Genomic DNA, 19,308 nt, shown 5'->3' with positions numbered 1-19,308 from the left:
TTGTACAAAGGATTCTGATTTCCAGTAGCTACCTCAAATAGCCGGAGGTAGAGTTGTAGCTCATAGTGGTTGAATGCTAGCCTTGTGCACAAAAGCTAAAAGACAACACCACCCAGTACCTGAGTTTTAAGCCCTAAGACCAGAATAAAAACAAAAAACAAAAAAACTTAGAGGTATGGCTCAAGTGGTTGAGTGCTGTTATTACGAGCACAGGTTCGGACCTTATTGAGAATTGAACCATAGCTTTATATACCCTAGATAGTATGTTAGAAGAAACCTAAAAAATAGAGAAAATAATAGTTGAGAGACCCCCTCCACCCCTTCTATATGTGTCCTCTGGAGGCAATCTGTATGCAGAAAAGAACAACGTATGAATGGCTACTTGTGGTTGAAATTAACTTAAAAATTTTCAAATTGTAAAGCTCATTTTTGTAAGTCTTGGCATTTTTTAAAAAAGTTGTACTGATGAATAATACAGTAAAGTTCATTCCTGTCAAGTATTAAATTTGATTAATTTAATTCCTTCACAACAATCAAGATAGATATCGTATTTTATAATCCTAAATGTTTTTTGTGCCTTTTTTGCAGTCAATCCTTTCCTCCCATGACCTGTCCCCAGACAATTACAGATCTGTTGGTTCTAGGATTGACCATGGCCTGCCCCCAGACAATTACAGATCTACTGGTTATTATAGGACTGCATCTGAATATTTTATGTTTGACTGTTTTTAAATACCATAATATTTGTAAGAGCCAACTTTGCTAGGTGTGTCAACAGTTGTTTCTTTTTATTGCTGAGCAGTATTCCATGAATACAGCAGAATTTGTTTATCCATTTGTAAGTTGATGGATACTTCATTCTCATCTTATGATTGCTATATATGACTTGCTTTCATGGTTTAGCTATTGTAAATAGTTATGAGCATTGGTATACAAATATCTCTTGGAATTTTGTTATTCAGTTCTTTTTGAATTGCTTGGATTTTTTTTTTTTTTTTTTGAGTGCCAGTCCTGGGGCTTGAACTCAGGGCCTAAATGCTATCCTTAAGATTTTTTGCTCAAGGCTAGCATTCTATTACTTGAGCCACAGCTTCACTTCCAGTGTTTTGATGTTTTAATTGGAGATGAGAGTTTCATGGACTTCCCTGCCTGGCTTGGCTTTAAACCTTGATCCTCAGATCTCACTAGGATTACAGGTGTGAGCCACTGGCATCTGACATTTAATTTGTAGGTATTTGTTTTTATTTAGTACAGATGTGAGCCCAGATGTAGTAGCAAAACTTTTTTTGTGTATATGTGCCAGTCCTAGGGCTTCAACTTGGGGCCTGGGCCATGTCTTTGAGCTTTTTTGCTTGAGGTTAGTGCTTTAAACACTTGAGCCACAGCTCTACTTCCAGCTTTTTTTTTTTCTTTTTGGCCAGTCCTGGGGCTTCAACTCAGGGCCTGGGCTTACTTCCGGCCGTTTTGGTAGTTAATTAGAGATAACAGTCTCTGGGGCTTTCCTGCCTGGGGTGGCTTCGAACCTCAATTTTCAGATCTCAGCCTTCTGAATAGCTAGGATTACAGGCATAAGCCACTGGCTGAACAACAATTTTCTTGACATAAGTAAAATTATCTGAGAGAAAATATTGTCCAAATAATACATAAGCCACATTCCCCTCCCTTGCCCCTCCCCACCCTCCCAAATCCTAGGGCTTGATCTCAGGGCCTGGGACTATCCCTGAGCTTCTTTTGCTCAAGGCTAGTGCTCCACCACTTGAGCCACAGGGTCACTTGTGGCCTTTTCTGTTTATGTGGCACTGAGGAATTGAACCCCAGGGCTTCATGCATGCTAGGCAAACAGTCTTCCACTAAGCTGCATTCCTGGACCTAAGCCATTTTATTAGAGATATTGTTCTATGGCTAATGTTCAGTGTGCTGTTAAGCTGCTTAATCTGTCAGCTGACTTCATTTTAATGCTATGAAGATAGTAAGATGCAGTTGATGATTTTTCTCTCTAACTTCATTTCTTAGGGCAAGAAGATTATGACAGATTACGACCACTGAGTTATCCACAAACGGATGTATTTCTAGTCTGTTTTTCAGTGGTTTCTCCGTCTTCATTTGAAAATGTGAAAGAAAAGGTAAATTGGTTAGATACTCTTCCTCTATAAAAGGTAGTCATAGAATTTCTTTTGGCCTGTTGTAAGTAGCGCTTTAGAACTTTGTACATTATTAACACAGGTGTGTTTTAAATACCTTTCCTTTGTAGTGGGTGCCTGAGATTACTCACCACTGTCCAAAGACTCCTTTCCTGCTTGTTGGGACCCAAATTGATCTTAGAGATGACCCTTCCACTATTGAGAAACTTGCCAAGAACAAACAGAAGCCTATTACTCCAGAGACTGCTGAAAAGTTGGCACGTGATCTGAAGGCTGTCAAGTATGTGGAGTGTTCTGCACTTACACAGGTAAGAGTTGTGTGGAAGGAATGGTTCCATGTGGCTGAGTATTTCTAGGGACATTGGGATATGGACATTATTTCTTACAGTGGTCAGCAATACTCAAAGCTGCTCAGGAAGAATGTGATCAGCTTCACATTGTAGATTATTTTGCCAGAGGTCTCTCTTTATGGAAACCACTGTTCTTTTCTAAAGCTCTCATGTTGATAAGCTCCCATGTTGTACTTTACTGAATGATTTGATATAGGCAAGGCCAAAAGCAAAACCCTTATGTGAGAGGTTCACATGTTTGTAGATACTTAAAAAGTAAAGATAACCGAGTGCCAGCAACTCAGGAGGCTGAGATCTGAGGATCACGGTTCAAAGCCAGCCCAGTCTAATAAACCACCAGAAAACCAGAAATGGAGCTTTGGCTCAAAGTGGCAGAACCCTCTCCTTGAGCTGAAGAGCTCAGGGATAGTACCTAGGCCCAGAGTTCAACAAAAAGTAAGGATAAGAATTATCCTTCTACCCCCACCCAGCCCAGAGACTTAAGTTTATTTTATTTTTTCAGTTTCATTGGCTTTAATTTGCCAAATTCTACTGAATTCACTTGATAGGCATAAGCCATTGGTAATGCAGGATTTTTGGTCCTCTCTTTACTAATATTAGCCCTCAGATCATAATTCAGTCTTTCACACATTATCTATATACATGTCACACAATGCCTATGGAAAGATTAAAGAAGCTGCAGTGTTCAGAGAACTCAGAGGAAACTGATACCAACACAAGGAAATGTCTCTGTAGGGGATCAGATGAGTTTTAGGAACTGCAGATTCATCCCTCAAAGCACAATTGTCAAATGCAGGTCCATGTGAAAACCATTTCTGGTGTTGATATGAAGGGGGTTGTATGTCATGGGTGCTCCAGCTGGAGCTCAGAGACAGAGGTAGAGGTCCTTTATTTTTGGCAATTTTACTGGGTGACGCTTGAGACAGGTGACCAGATGATAGGTCAGTGCTGCTCCCTTGAGTTTTCTTTTCTTTTCTTTTTTTCCTTTTGGTCGGTTGTGGGGCTTGAACTCTTGCCCTGGGTGCTGTCCCTGAGCTCTTCAGGTCAAATTGAGTGTTTTACCACTTGAGTCACAGTGCCACTTCTGGTTTTCTGGAGGTTTATTGGAGATAATTCTCATGGGGAGTTTCCCAGTTGCCCAGGCTGGCTTTGAACTTCGATCCTCAGATCTCAGCCTCCTGAGTAGCTAGGATTACAGGTGTGAGCCACTGGCTTCCGGCTTTGAATTTTCTTTTAGATATTTTTTCCTCTCGCCGATTTTTCTGGGGTAATTCACAGAGGCAGAGGATGAGTCAGTATTTGAGACTTTTACATCAAAGAAAGCTGTGTTGCCTATTTCTGCTATAGTTCCCAGTCATGCTCATTCTCTATTCGTGTGTGTGTGTGTGTGTGTGTGTGTGTGTGTGTGTGTGTGTGTGTGTGTGTGTGTGTGTGTGTGTGTGTGTGTGTGTGTGTGTGTGTGTGTCTGTGTGTGTGTCTGTGTGTGTGTGTGTGCGCGCGCGCGCGCGTGCGCGTGCGTGTCTGCGTGCGTGCGTGTCTGTGTGCTGTCCCTGAGTTCTTTTGCTCAAGGCTTGCATTCTACCACTTGAGCCGTAGCTCCACTTCTAGCTTTTTTTTGTTGACTGGAGATAAAAGACTTTCCTTTCCAGGCTAGCTTTAAACCAGGACTCTTAAGATCTCAGCTTCCTGAGGAGCTAGGATTACAGTGTGAGCCACCAGTGCCCATCTTATTCTTGTGTTTTTGGAGGCATTCTTTTCTCATGTGGACTTTTCTTTCTAAGTGATATGACTGAAACTCTTAGGATTTGATGGCAACTTAGACTGAGGACTGGGAACAGTGAGTGTGAGGTTTATTTTATGTTTTGGTGTTCTGGGACTTGAACTCACAGCCTCTCTTACCTTTTTTGCTCAGGGTTCATGCTCTATCATTTGAGCCATAACTCCAAACCAGTTTTTTTTTTTTTAAACTGGTTAATTTAAGATAATCATGTGAACTATTCTGCCCTGACTGGCTTTGAACCTTATCCTTTTTTTTTTTTTTTTTTTTTGCCGGTCATGGGGCCTGAACTCTGGGCCTGGGCACTGTCCCTCAGCTCTTCAGCTCAAGGCTAGTGCTCTACCACTGGAGCCACAGCGCCACTTCTGGCTTTTTCTGTTTATGTGGTACTGAGAAATCGAACCCAGGGCCTCATGCTTGCAAGGCATGCACTCTACCACTGAGCTACCTTCCCAGCCCTGAACCTTATCCTTAATCTCAACCTTTTGAGTAGGTAGGATTATAGATGTGAGCCTAGTGCCCAGCCGTGTGAGAATTTTTACTAGTGTGTGTAGTTCAGTTTTCTCTAGCTTCATTGGATAGCCAATCATTGAGTATTGTTCTCAGGGCAAAGAAAGTATTATGGAAATAATTAGCACAGCACTCTTAAGGTCTATTGGTGCTGGTCCTGTGAAGTTTGAACAATGAATAGGCGTACCTAATTAAAACAGAGATTACTAATACTTGAGGTCATTTATATTTATTATGCTTTTTCAAGTAATTGTTTACTTTTAGTATTTTTTTTTGACACTTGTATTCTTGATTATATTTATACTGTGGCACCTATAAATATATACATTGAAATTTCACTAGATGTTTTGAATATAGGCCTCAGTACCTAATAAGTACTGAGCTGTGCTAGGTTGGCTATTTAAAAGCTAAAACTTTTATGTTTAATTGGATAATCCACAGGAAACTTCAAGGATTAATATATTAGATTTTCTTTCTTAATTTTTTTTTTTTTTTGTCCTGTGGTTTGAACTCAGGTCATTGGCATTGTCCCTGGGTTCTTTTGCTCAAGGCTAGTGCTCTACCACTTTGAGCTTTACTTCTGGTTTTTGAGTGGTTAATTGGAGATGAGTCTCCTGAGGACTTTTCTGCCTAGGTTGGCTTGGAGATCCTCAGATCTCATTCTCCTGAGTAGCTAGGATTACAGGTGTGAGCCACTGGCACTCAGCAGTCTATTAGATATTTAGACACATTCCCCAAAGCCTAGTTGTTGTTTTCTTTTTTTTTTTTTTTCTGTCAGTATAACCCCATGGTAAATGTAAATATTTAAAAGTTCAGAATGGGGCGCTGGGAAGGTGGCTCAGTGGTAGAGCGCTTGCCTCACATGCATGAGGCCCTGATTCCTTAGCACCACATAAGCAGGAAAAGCTGGAAGTGGCGCTGAGGCTCAAGTGGTAGAGCACTAGCCTTCAGTTGAATTGCTGAAGGATAGTGCCTAGGCCCAGAGTTCAGGCCCCACGACCACCAAAAAAAAAAAAAAAGTTCAGAATGGTTCACATCTTCCCTCACATTGTACAGACTGAGATGAAAAACAAACAAACAAAAAAAAACTTGATGCTTTTCTCTGTGTTCTAGAACCATCTCCTGAAAAGTGTGTCAATGTGGGGAGGGTAGAAGAACGCATATCTTTGAATGTCCTCTGTTATTGAGATAGCGCTGCTTTGGAGGAAAGGAGACAAGTAGGCCATGTTGACCTAATTTTAGGTCACTGACAAAGAGCTTATTTTAGGTAGTTGGGTGCTTCTGTGAAGCATGATTTTTAGTGTGTGAATAGGTTGATGTATAAATTGCTCCACAGAGAACTGTGAGTTCTCTTTTTCCTTGTGTGTGTGTGCGTGTGCATGTGTGTGTGTGTGTGTGTGTGTGTGTGTGTGTGTATGAGTGAGTGAAAGAGAAAAAACGAGGGAGGCTGGGAAGGGAGGTGAAGGGTAAACAAAGGAGGAGGCTGCAATGCTTGGTAAGAAATGTATGCATTATCCTGCCAATGTAATTGTAACCCCTCTGTACAGTATGTTCTCAAATAAAATAAAATAAAATTAAAAAAAAAAAGAGAAAAAACGAGAACGATAAAGAATGTCAAGGTATTGCTGCATAGCTTGAGGCTGGCTTCAAACTTACTGTGTAGCCTAGACTGGCCCAAAGCCCTCTATCCATCATATCTAGTGTAAGAATTAGAAGTTTAAAAAAGTTATATGGCAAGTACATTTTTCTCCTAATTTCTTACCAGAAGTTAGGAAAAATTAGAGGGAAGAGTATATAGGAAATGGAGCCTGTAGTTTTGTAGGACTCTAGTTTCTCCTTGTAAAACTAAACTCTTCCTTTAAGTAAACAGTGGATAAAGCCAAGCTTAGTTTTGTTTCATAGGACATTTGTTGATTGTCTTCCATAAGTAAGAAGGAATTTTCATCTTCTTTTGCTGGGTACGAAGAGCAGGGTTTACTCTCCCAAGTGGTAGGATTTGCTTTGGAGGAAATGGAGACAAGTAGACCATGTTGAATATACCACCATTATCTTTCTTACTTTGGGATACACCTAATTTCTAATAATCTTTTTTTCTTTTCTTCCTTATAAAGTATATTTCCCTCTCTACCTCCTTTCTTTCTTTTATATTTGACTATGAGAGTTAATCCTAGACACATAGAAAAAAATTGTAGAGGAATTTTACTTTGTTATAGTATTTCTATGTAAATGATATAGGGAGAAGGAAACTTTTTAAAATTTCTTTGTCCCTTTTTCTTTTTTTTTTCTTTCTTTCTTTTTCTTTTTCTTTTTCGGTTTTGTTTCATTTTTGTTCCAGTCTTGGGGATTGAACTCAGTGCTTGGGCACTGTTCTTGAGTTTTTTTTTTTGCTCAGCACTCTATGACACAAATATACTTCTGGCTTTTTGGTGCTTTTCATTGGAGATAAAAGCCTCATGGGCTTTCCTGTCAAAGCTGGCTTTGAACTGTGATCCTCAGATCTCAGCCTCTTGAGATGGTATGATTACAGGCGTAAGCCACTGCTGCCTGTTTTGTCTTTTTAATTACTGATTTTTCATCTATCTATCTATCTATCTATCTATCTATCTATCTATCTATCTATCTATCTATCTATCTATCTATCTATCTATCTATCTATCTATCTATCTAGTATCTAATGGAATGGTGGGTACCTCCCATTTCTCTGGGATGCCACAGATGGAGTAAGGTATGAAGAGTGAACAACACCTGGGGTAGTTTGTGATTGGCACTTAATTGTTGGAATTATGTTCTGGGACTTCGAGTACATTTTTACTTGTGATCACATTGTTACATAAAAAACATGTGAAACCTGTTTGGTTGGTAAACCTGTGGCTTCAGGTTTAGGTGAGTCTATAGACCTGGGCCCAGGTACTACTGCTACAGAGTCACAGTCACCTTGGAGTTTCTGGCTGAGGTGTAAGTGCATTTCTCCATCTTAATACCTGTAGATGTGACAATTTTCTTTGTTCTCACTCCATGCTTTACGCTCTGATACCCATGCAGACATCTTAAAGCATTGGACTGCTTGCTAAAAACCCATTCTAGGACCCCATTCTTTGTTTTTGTATGACTTGGGTGGTGGATACTGGCTCTAATAACATTGCTGAATAACTGAAGTGTATGCTGTTTCTAGAGTCCCTTCTTTAAATTCCTCCCCAGTTGCTACTGTTGCACAGTAAACAGTCCTAAATGTCTGAACCTTTTTGTTTGGGAAATTGCTCTACTCTGAAATGCTGATTAATCCCATCCAGATATGTCACTGAACTGAGAAACATGTGGCATGCCTCTTAGTCTGCTATTTGTGTCCTTCAGTTATTCAGGGGCTGAATTCACACAAGCCTGAAATGATAATAAATCTATTTCCAACACGTATGCCCTTATCTGTAGAAATATCGAGAACTCTAAAGACTTAATTGTCCATCGTGTGTCTTAGCTGTACATACCCAATTTTCCTCTCCTGGCATTATTATTAAAGTTTTTCCATGCTAATGTCAGTTTGTGATTATTGTAGAAGTCAACATATTACATTTTCTTAAAAACTGCTTGCTCAGTTAACCTTCTTTTGAGATGATGATATACTCTTGAATTGACTATTCTAGCATCTTGGCATTTAATTTTCTTAAAAAACATTGCTTCTGTGAATTCAGCTCACTTAACCCGGACTGCTGTTGTATCTGCTAGTCTTCTAATCCTCTAACCTGGCTGCTATTCTCTCTCCTCCCCTCTGTCTTGTAGAGAGGTCTGAAGAATGTGTTTGATGAGGCTATCCTAGCTGCCCTCGAGCCTCCGGAAACTCAACCCAAAAGGAAGTGCTGTATATTCTAAACTGTTTTCTCCTTTCCCTCTTTGCTGCTGCTTCCTGTCCCACCACTGTAGAAAGATCATTTAAAAACAAAGGAATAAAACCATCCTGTTTGCAAGCCTCTGCGTCTTTTTACTCACCACCTTAGAACAACCTCTGTATTAGTTTTTGATCAATTAATGCAATATCTTACGGAATATTTTTTTGTGATCGATAGTCAAGTTGGACTTGTTTAACTTTTTGCTGCTTGAGTTGCCTGATGCTCAGAGCTTTTTGGTTTGGATTACTATTGCAAAAGGGAACATGGCTTGTTACTAAAAATGTCTACTGGGAGAAAACAAGAAAAGTTTTAATACTAGATAATTAGTTCTAGATGGAGAAAGTAACACAAACATCATTTTACTCATGATGAATTGTTAATTGTAATTGCATGATAAACTATGAAAAAAAGGGTGACTTGCTAGTAGAGTGTAATGGGGAAGGGAGGATTCTTTTCTGGTTTTCCTTTGTGCAGTGAAACTTTGTGTTGCTATTGCTTTGGCCGTTTTGTGCTGTAGTGGAGTATTTGTCAGTCTGGGGTGGGGAAGATAATGATGTATCTGCTTACTGCTTTATGAATTCTTTGTTATTATCTTCTAAGAATAGCATCCATTTTAACAGCTGACTTAAGGTTTGTAATGTTGAAATGTAAAGTTGCCATCTTTATAATTTCCTGCTTCTGATTTTATTGTTGTGAGGGAAACATACAATTGTGGTCACCTTTAAATTTTGAAATTAAAAGTATACAATTGTTTGTATAAATGCCTGATGAAGCTTTATTCCTGTTGCACTTTCTGATTCTAACTTTATTATGTATCAGGTACCTACTTCTTTGCTTCCAAGAATTCCTTGGCTCAGTTGGGATATAAGGAGTTGAAAGTAAATCTCTTGCAGTTGCCATATCCATGCTGTCTCTGCCTGTGCCTTCCATATAATATAGATGCCTCTGTCCTGGCATCCTCTCTGTCCTGTGTGACATCCAGCTGTTTCATTTGAATGCAGAGCTGCTTCCCTTATTTCTATGTAAAAAGTTTCAGCAACACATCACAAAACTCGTATAAATGAATAAGTGACACTGTGCTTATTTGCTTCTTGTGACATACATTGGTTTACAAAAAGCTATCTCAAAGGACCACTGGCTCACTCATGAATATCTACTCCTGCATTGCTGAATTATTCCGGTAACTTGGTGATGTGAGATTATTAGGTTAAGATTTAGGGTTGTTTTTAATGTTCCTTTGCCCACTCTTGGGGGTTTGACTGTCTTAAGCTTGAACACTCGCTGTATTATATTGAAAATCAGACTGCCCATTTCTTCTTTCTACCCCTTTCAGAAAGGCCTAAAGAATGTGTTTGATGAAGCAATATTGGCTGCCTTGGAGCCTCCAGAACCGAAGAAGAGCCGCAGGTGTGTGCTGCTATGAACATCTCTTCAGAGCCCTTTCTGCACAGCTGGTGTCGGCATCATACTAAAAGCAATGTTTAAATCAAACTAAAATTAAAAATTAAAATTTGTTTCTGCAATAATGACAAATGCCCTGCACCTACCCACATGCACTCATGTGAGACAAGGCCCGTAGGTATGCCCCCCTTCGCCTTCCAACTACTAGTTAATTTTGATAATTGTGTATTGTCAGAAAGTGATCAGTACTAGTTTTTGTTGTTTTAAAAAAAAACCTTTTTTGTTTGTTTAAAAACAAGGCATGCTTGTGATGACTGTAACAGACTAATTTTGAATTGTTGAAGCTGCTCCCTGGTTCCATTTTAGACAGTAATCTGGGACATTTTAGACTTTTTTTGGGGGGGGGTCGTGTGTGTGGGATTCATTTTTTAGTATTTTTTAAAAAAAGAAATTAACCAGTGGACAGCTCTTCGGGGAGGAAGACGGATTATTTCCACATTCCACTTCCTAGATCTAGCATAGAAAATGTGTTCCCCATCTGGTGCTCTTAGGAAGGAGTATAGTAAATGCCTCATTTAGTAACATACTCCTTTTTGAAAGTTGCCTTTTTTTCTCCACCCTTGAGTAGATCCAGTGTTTGATGAAGCTCATGAAAGTGGGTGGAAGCCGTCTTGCCCTCCTCTTTTCTAGGATGCACTCTATATGTGACTGTGACTTCCAAGGAAATTTGTTTGCCATTTGCTTTTTTTTTTTTTTTTTTTTTTTGAGGGGGAAGTGATTTCTAACTTCTTTTACCTCATAAGTGAAGAAAAGTATTGCACCTTTTGAAACACACCAAATTGATTGACTTCATACATATTTTTTTTTCTTGTCAGTCATTGTCTTAATGTACTTAGCATAGATTTGCAAGTCAGTAGTGTGTGGTCTTCCTAGAAGCCAGCTGAAGATTGGCCCACAGAGAAACTCTGAGAGGGGTGCTGGAAGACAGATGCCTGTGGGATGACTGGCATCCTTTCTGGTGATGAGGCTGCCAGGCCTGCTTCTTGAGAAGCTGGGGCCGGTAGAAGGGCAACACTTAACCAACATGGGGACCAGTCAGGGGAATCCCTTTTTCTGTCTTGCATATAAGGAACCCTTGAGCAACCTGCTGAAGCTCTCTGGTTTAATTAAAATGGCAAAGAGTCTTATTAAGACTCTTTTATTATAAGTGTTATTAGGGATTTTATCAGACTATTTCAGTTGCAGTTTCCAATTTTTAAAAATGTTTAGGTAATCTTTTCCACGTTCCTTAAATCCTAATTCTTGTAGATTCATTAGTATTGAACCATTGCTTTCTCATGTCTCAATTCTTTGTATATGCGTTCTTTTCAGATGTATTAAACAAACAAAACCCTTCACAAGCCAGCCTGAGGGTTGTTATTTTCCCTCCGCCTCTTACTTTTCAGATATTTAGGAGTGGGAACTTGACTTATTACATAACATCAATTTCTAACTTTTTTGTTTTTGGTTGGTCATGGGGCTTGAACTCAGGGGCCTGAGCACTGTCCCTGAGCTTTTTTGCCCAAGGCTAGCACCCTACCACTTTGAGTCACAGTGCCACTTCCAGTTTTCTGGTAGTTAGCTGGAGATAAGAGTCTCATGGACTTCCTGCCCAGACTGGCTTTGAACTGCAATCCTTACATCTCAGCTTCCTGAGTAGCTAGGATTACAGGCATGCTAACAAATTTTGGGATAAGAATTTATAAAGTGTTACTTCTTTTCTGGCAATAAGTTTGAAATGTTTTTCTCTCTTAATGTTCAGGTTTATGTTTTCTGCATTAAGTGTTGTCTGCAGCTCTAAAACTCCTTCCTTTATATACTTAGGCCATAATGGTTCTTGGTGCAAAAATGTCCTCACTGCTTGTTGCTCATGTTTTTGGAAGGAAATCAGCATACTCTAGTGCACAGTTTAGTTGGAAGGCAGCCAGTTTCTCAATTGTCTGCATTAATGTCCTCAAACTTGATTATTAATTAGAGTGCAGCCACTTCTAGGTGGTTGTCCCAAACTATTAAGACTCAGATTCTAGATCCCTGTTTTGTGAATCTGAATCTTTTTGTTTGGGGGGGGGGCACTACTGTAGTTTGAACTCAGGGCCTCTCTCTTTCTTGCTAAGTAGGTACTCTGCCACTTGAGCCACTCTGCCAGACTTGAATTGTTTCATTTAGGTGGCAAGAAGGATATATTTACCTGAGGACATTTTTACAGATCTGTATGAGAGTCTTAGAACTTTAAGATAATTAAGTATAGCTTCCCTATGGGGAATAATGTTTGGCATGATTCCATACTGTGCTAGAACTAAGTGGAGTTCCTTGGGATTGGCCAACAAAGATACAGATCTAAGCTTCACTAGGTGTCCCGTGTCCACACCCCCCAACCCCCCCCCCCCCCCCCCGGGCTTGAGCTCAAGGGCCTGGGTGCTGTCCCTGAGCTTCTTTTGCTCAAGGCTAGCACAGCTCCTCTTCTGGCTTTTTTGGTAGTTTGGTGGAAGCAAAAGTCTCACAGACTTTTCTGCCAGGCTGGCTTTGAACTGAGATCTCAGATTTCAGCTTCCAGAGTAGCTAGGATTGCAGGCATCAGCCACCAGCTCCTGGCTCAAGCTTCACGAAGTTTGAACCAGTGTATTTTATTCTTTGTTGACCATACTAGAGAGAGGAACCTGGGTCATGTTATGTTATCCTGAGAGCAGAAATACGTATATACCAACTTACAGTAAAGTGACATTATGGGCCCTTGATTATTTTGCTATCTTAAGAGTAGAGCCAAAATTTGGTTTTAAAAAATAGTCATTGGTTGAGTACATGACTTTCAGATGGCGTAAGTCAAATAAAACAGCTCATGTTTTTGTTTTTTTTAAAATTTTTTTGGGGGTCTGGTCATGGGGCCTGAACTCTGGGCCTGGGCTCTGTCCCTCAGCTCTTCACCTCAAGGCTAGCACTCTACCACTTGAGCCACAGCGCACTTCCGGCTTTTTAATTTTTTCTGCTTATGTGGTGCTGAGGAATTGAACCGAGGGCCTCATGCATGCAAGGCAAGCGCTCTACCACTGAGCTACCTTCCCAGCCCAAGCTCATGGGTTTATTCGGTAATTAGGTATACATAGAAGAACAAGGGTGACAAGGGGATTGGTTGAAGGTAACATTTTCTACTGAAATACTTTTAATTTGACTTCTACTTATCTGAAAAACAGGTAGGTAGCAAATCGATGATGGCAACATGATTTTCTATTTGTCCCCCCCCCCCCCCCCCATTGAGCAAGTTTATTTATAGTCTTGGCTTAGCAGATGACAGATACTGTCCAGATAGTGTGATGATACTTGGCTTGTTTGTGGTGGCCAGATTTACAGTACTGGGCTAGGAATGTAGCTTAGTGGTAGAGTACTTGCCTAGCATACATGAAGCCCTGGGTTTGATTCCTCAGTACCATATAAATAGAAAAAGCTGGAAGTGGTGATGTGGCTCAAGTGGTAGAGTGCTAGCCTTGAGCACAGAGAGGCTCAGGGACAGTGCCCAGGCCCTGAATTTAAGTCCCAGGATTGGGAAAAATAATACAAAACTTAGTTGAGTACAGTATTAGTATTTAACTACTGCTCTAAAATGTGTTTTACATGAAGATCTTCGAAGTAGGCACTGTTAATTTATTAAAGCTGTGTGTGTGTGTGTGTGTGTGTGTGTGTGTATGCGTGCTTGCGTGTGCTTGTGCGTAGGCACGTTGGTACAGAGGCTTGAACTCGGCATCTTGATCCCTCCCTTTGCTTTTTTATACTCAAAGGGGGCTTTGCCACTTGATCCACTCGTCTAGCTCCATCTTTTTGATAATTAATTGGAGATAAGAGTCTTGATAGACTTTCTATCCAGGTTGGCAGATCTCAAATCTGAGTACCTATGAGTGAGTAACTAATGAGTGAGCCTCTGGTACCTTGCTTAAGGCTTCAGTCTTAGAGTACTTTGCCATTTGAGGAGTGTATTTGTTTCAAGTACAAGGAAAAGATAGTACAAGGAAAAAAATGTAGTATTTCCTTGATTTTAAGGTGTTTTTCTCATGTTTTCATATAATCAATACCTTCAATTTGTGTACATTTGAAGTTGGAGCATTTTTTCTCTAAATAATCTCATCATTGAATTGATGGTATAATTGTTATTTTCACAGAATGGATAAAATAGCACTTTTTCCCCTGATTTTTGGTGGCTATTTGGGTTCTAGGTGCTAAGAAACTCAGTATACAACAGCCCCACTCAAGAAGGATTGAAAGAAACTTAGTTCTTGGTGGAAATTTGTCATGTAACAGTGGGCAGAAGCCTTAGCATCCCACCTGAAGTAGCAGCTTACTGTCTTTCAGGAAGAGCTGATGAGAGTGTTTCTGATTGATTATATGAGGAAAGTGACTTTTAGTCACCCCTATTTGAGCTTTCCTTGTTCTCTGTAAGTCTTATCCTGAAGTCACCCAACTTTGGAACATAGTGATATAATTATATAGAAGATTTCACTAAACCATCCTATTTTAAGGACCATTTGAATACTTTTAAGTATTGCCTTGAGTCTTCCATAGTGCCTCCACTATTTTTTTTTAAAGCTTCATTTTATTAGCTATTGCTCTAATAATGATACATTAGAAACCATATGGAGAATACCTTAACTACATTAAGCATTTATTTTTCTCACTTCTGATTAGTTAGGTATGCCTTTGGGCTTCAGATTGGGCTCATTGGGGACCTGTTTTTGTTTTGGTTGATTGTGGGGCTTGAACTCTGGGCCTGTGCGCTGTCCCTCAGCTCTTCAGCTCATGCTGATTGCTCGACTACTTGAGCCATAGTGCCACTTCGGTTTTCTGGTGTTTTATTGGTGATAAGAGTCTCATGGGCTTTCCTGCCTGGGCTGGCTTTGAACTGTGATCCTCAGGTCTCAGCCTCCTGAGTAGCTAGAATTACAGGCATGAGCCACCGGTGCCTGATGGACCTGTGTTTCTGGAGCTTCCCTGCAGGAAGCAGCAGCTGTCTGAAAAGCATGGGAGGAAAAGATCAAGCATATCAAAAATTTCTCATATTGAATTGCCCAGAGGATATCAAAAGGCAAGAATTACAGGTGTAAGTCTTAGTGCCATTCAGTCATTTTTATAGTCACTTGGTAATTTTAATAATTTTTTTCTTCCTTTGTACCAGTCCTGGAGCTTGAACTCAGGGTTTGGGCACTGTCTGAGCTTTCTTGCTCAAGGCTAGTGTTCTACCAATTGAGCCACAGCTCTGGCTTTTTTGGTGCTTAATTGGAGATAAAAGCCTTACAGATGTACTTTGAACTGAGATGCTCAGATCTCAGTCTCCTGAGTAGCTAGGAGTATAGGCATGAGCCACTGGTTCCCAGCTAATAATGTTAAATATTTTTAAGCATTTATACTACTAAAGATATAGCAGAGAGTAAAGTAGATTCTCCTGACTTCTAGAAGGAATTTTCTTTTTCTTATGATTTTGATAGCTACTCCTTGAATAACTGTGTTGTCTCATCCTACTTTGAAGTGCTCGAAGAGAGCCAAAGGCTTGCTGTGTGTACCTACAGTGAGTGACATATACTCAGTTGTCAGTTATTGAGCACCTTCTGTACTGGGCATTGGAGACATTGGAGAAAATTAACAGTTTCAAGCAGTGTGATGTAAGCATGCATAGAGGTAAGGACTTTCATTTAAATATTCCACTGGGGACTCTTTCCATTGTATTTTAGGCCCACGTGATACATTATAGATCGTCACTGAAGCCCCTAGTGGGCATCTGGGCCACTGGAGCCCATAAAACCATTGTACCAGTTAGGAAAGCATTCAGAGACATTTACATGTTATAGTGATATTCCAGGTTTTTTTAAAAAAGAACATTTGGCTGTCTTTTGCTATGATTATCACAGTAAATGCACAACTGCTTTGGCTAGGTTAGTACTATTGCCTTAGATGTAGTGTTCTTGTTTAATGCACATTTGCACAGTTTGTGGAGGTGAGTTATTCCACATCATACTTAGCAATTGGGGTTTAAAATAAGCTCAGAAGAACAACTGGGCAGGGCCCATTTGTACGCCTATAGTCCTCAGGCTGTAATCATGGAATAGCTTCTGTTGTAGCCCCTTAATTTTGCACTTGGTGAGGTAAAGTGAGGAAATTGGGCGATTTGGCTGTTACTGCACACGTGTATGGTGGACTGCACACGTGTATTGTGGAAACACAGTGTCCATGTCCCTGACTTCCCCTTTCTAGTGTGTGGTACTGTCTAACTTGGCCTAGGTTTGCACTTTGGCACTCTGTTCTGGTCTCCAAAGCCTTCCTGCTGTATGTACCTCTTCTAGGGTTTTTCTTTTTTTTTTTCTCTTCACACTTGTCCTGTTTCTTTCAGGTATTTAAACAGCACAACTATCTTTTTTGACAGAACTGTTAAGCTTTTGTGAAAGTAGATACTTGCCTATTACAGGTGCTGCATCCATCCAATGACCCATTAAAGCCCTGTGTTGCAGAGAAATGTGAAATATATCTAACAAAGGATGCATGGGGGGTTTAAAATTACTTTTCAGATTATTAAGGCCAAAATGTAAGAGAAGCACTAAAATTAATGCAATGTCATAGTTGTAGACTTTGGGTCATTCATTGCATCCTTTTTCTGAAGTAGAATGATTTTTTTTCCTTTGTGCTGGTCCCTAGGGCATGAACTCAGGGCTCAGGTGCTGTCCCTGAGCACTTTTGCTCAAGGCTAGTACTCTACCATTTTAACTACAGCTCCAATTCAAGTTTTTTGTTTTTGTTTTTGTTTGGGTTAGTTGTGGGGCTTGAACTCAGGGCCTAGGCACTGTCCCTGAGCTTTTTTGCTCAAGGCTAGCACTCTACCACTTGAGTCACAGCTCCACTTTGGTTTTCTGGTGTTTAATTGGAGATAAAGTTTCATAGACTTTGCTGCATAAGTTGGTTTCAAACTGAGAACCTCAGATCTCAGCCTCCTGTGTAGCTAGGATTACAGACGTGAGCTACCACTACTTGGCAAAATGGTGGATTTTTAAGACAAAGCTAAGCATGACATCTTCTTAGTTACTGAACTAGAGTACAGCTATTGAACGAGCTGTAGACAGCTGTCAGTCACCAGGTAGGATATTGTACTGTGGAATTCTCTGAGTCTCAGTCTCTGAGGTTGATATCAGGAGACTTCAGCATAATTGGCCACTGCTTTGCAATGCTGAAATTTACAGTGCTGCTGCGGCCTATTCCTCCTCCCCCTCCCCCTCCCCCTCTTCTTCTTCCTCCCCCCCCCCCCCCCATTTTCCTCTACTTCTTCTTCCTCCTTTTCTTTCTTCTCTTCCTCTTCTTCTACCTCCTCTTCAAGGCATTATTGGGGTTTGACCTCAGGTCTCCATGCTTGCAAGGCTGGTGCTCTACCACTTGAGCCATATCCCAAAACTCCATCATCTTATTTCAGCCTCTCAAGTACTGAGATTACAAGTGTACACCACCACACCCAACTCAGGTTTTTAAAAGCTTCTCAGGTAGAACTTTGGATAACTGTGTTTGCAGACCATTGTACACACTTGTGATAGAACTCTTATACTTTCAAAAAGTTTGTCTGAATGTTGCCTAGGGAACATAATTTTCAGATAGGAAGATAAAACTTGGGGTTAGTTTTAGTCAGTGTTTGTATATAGGATGTCTGGGTATCACTTAACTTTTTTTTTGTTGGTTGTAGGGCTTGAACTCAGGGCCTAGGCACTGTTCCTGAGCTCTTTTGCTCAAGGCTAGTGCAATACCACTTTGAGCCACAGTGCCACTTACATTTTCTTGTGGTTATTTGGAGAAAAGAAAGAGTCTCATGGACTTTCCTCCTGGGGCTGGCTTTGAACTATGATCCTCAGATCTCACCCTCCTCAGTAGCTTAGGATTAAGCTGTGAGCCACTGGTGCCTGGCTTCACTTAACCTTTTTTTTTTTTTTTTGTCGGTCGTGGGGCTTGAACTCTGGGCTTGGGCGCTGTCCTTGCGCTATTCAGCTCAAGGAAAGTTCTCTACCATTTGAGCCACAGTGCCACTTCTGGTTTTCGAGTGGTTTATTGGAGATAAGAATCTCATGGACTTTCCTGCCAGGCTGGCTTTGAACTCTGATCCTCAGTTCTCAGCTTCCTGAGTAGGATTACAGGCATGAGCCACCGGCTCCCGGCTTCACTTAACTTTTAATAAAAATTATTTTGAGGGAGGGGGCTGAGGAAAAATTGAGTGTGTGCTGGGACCCTAAATTCAACCCCCAGTTCCACAAAACAAACTAAGCAAGTAATTTGGCAGCATATCACTTCTTTAAGGCCCACCACCTGTTTTAAATGTGATATTAGGCTTGAGAACTATGGCACTGGATGATGTCTTCAGACTTCTTTTATAGCTGACATGAATTTTAGAGCAATTCTGAAGCATTACTTTTGAGAACTTAGGTTTCCAAAATTTGTAGTTCTAAGCCAATGTCCAGTTCTTGACTCCTCAATCAGAAAGCTGGTTTACAAAGGGCACTGTAATCTTCCTGGTATCGGGCACTGAGATAGTTGGGTAGACTCCTAAATATTAGAATTACTTAGGCAGCATTTGAGAGAGTGCAGGATTGTGAACTGCTGGGGTCGGCTAAGGTTTCATGGCAAAGCTAGAATATAGAAGAAAGCTTTATTTCCCAAATAACTTCAAGACAAGTGTACTATATAAGTTTCCTTAGAGATAGGTGTCTTTTCTACTCAGGTATATTTTAATTCATCCAGAAAAGTAAACAGGATCAGATTCCAAGTCGTGTAAGTTAGTGCTAAAAATGAATGTTAAATTGAATCAATTCCAACAGTAAATTAGTCTTCTGGGAAATGAAGTCTCTTACTAACCTAAACACAGGGCTACTTTGTTTCTTTGCTACAGATTGTTTGACTATGCATGGAGAGGGAGTCCTTTTCTGTCAGTTTTGGGCAGGGTGTTAGGTATTTATTTAATTTTTTTTCCCTGTCATGGGGCTTGAACTCAGGGCCTGGGTTCTGTCTCTGAGCTTCTTTGGCTCAAGGCTCCACCACTTGAGCCCAGCACCACTTCAGGCTTTTTTCTGTTTATGTGGTACTGAGAAATCGAGTCCGGGCTTCATACCATGCTGGGCAAGTACTCTATCATTGAGCCACATTTCCCAGCCAATTATTTAATTTTTTTATGGTTCGTTTCTTCAGTGGATATGTGATTTTAGATT

The 19,308-nt window shown here is 40.4% G+C and overlaps 1 protein-coding gene across 2 annotated transcripts in view; it reads left to right on the top strand.

The window, feature by feature from the left end:
* Positions 1 to 11,460, top strand: part of Cdc42 (cell division cycle 42) — a 43,178-nt gene extending 31,718 nt beyond the window's left edge. The window contains exons 4-6 of one of the 2 annotated variants that reach the window (XM_070037684.1): positions 2,014 to 2,123; positions 2,252 to 2,449; positions 9,993 to 11,460. In XM_070037684.1, the coding sequence (XP_069893785.1) occupies positions 2,014 to 2,123; positions 2,252 to 2,449; positions 9,993 to 10,082 (398 nt within the window). In that variant the 3' untranslated portion in view covers positions 10,083 to 11,460. Of the gene's footprint in view, positions 1 to 2,013; positions 2,124 to 2,251; positions 2,450 to 8,552; positions 9,924 to 9,992 lie in introns of those variants that run through there. The other variant, XM_070037685.1, reaches the window with a different exon arrangement.
* The last annotated feature ends 7,848 nt before the right edge of the window (positions 11,461 to 19,308 follow it).

This window comes from Dipodomys merriami, unplaced genomic scaffold (genome assembly GCF_024711535.1).
Source record: "Dipodomys merriami isolate MVZ:Mamm:240054 unplaced genomic scaffold, mDipMer1.0.p SCAF_28, whole genome shotgun sequence".
NCBI classification, from domain to species: Eukaryota; Metazoa; Chordata; class Mammalia; order Rodentia; family Heteromyidae; genus Dipodomys; species Dipodomys merriami.
The sequence above is the reverse complement of the archived record's forward strand: the minus strand, read 5'-3'. Positions and strand labels throughout refer to the sequence as shown.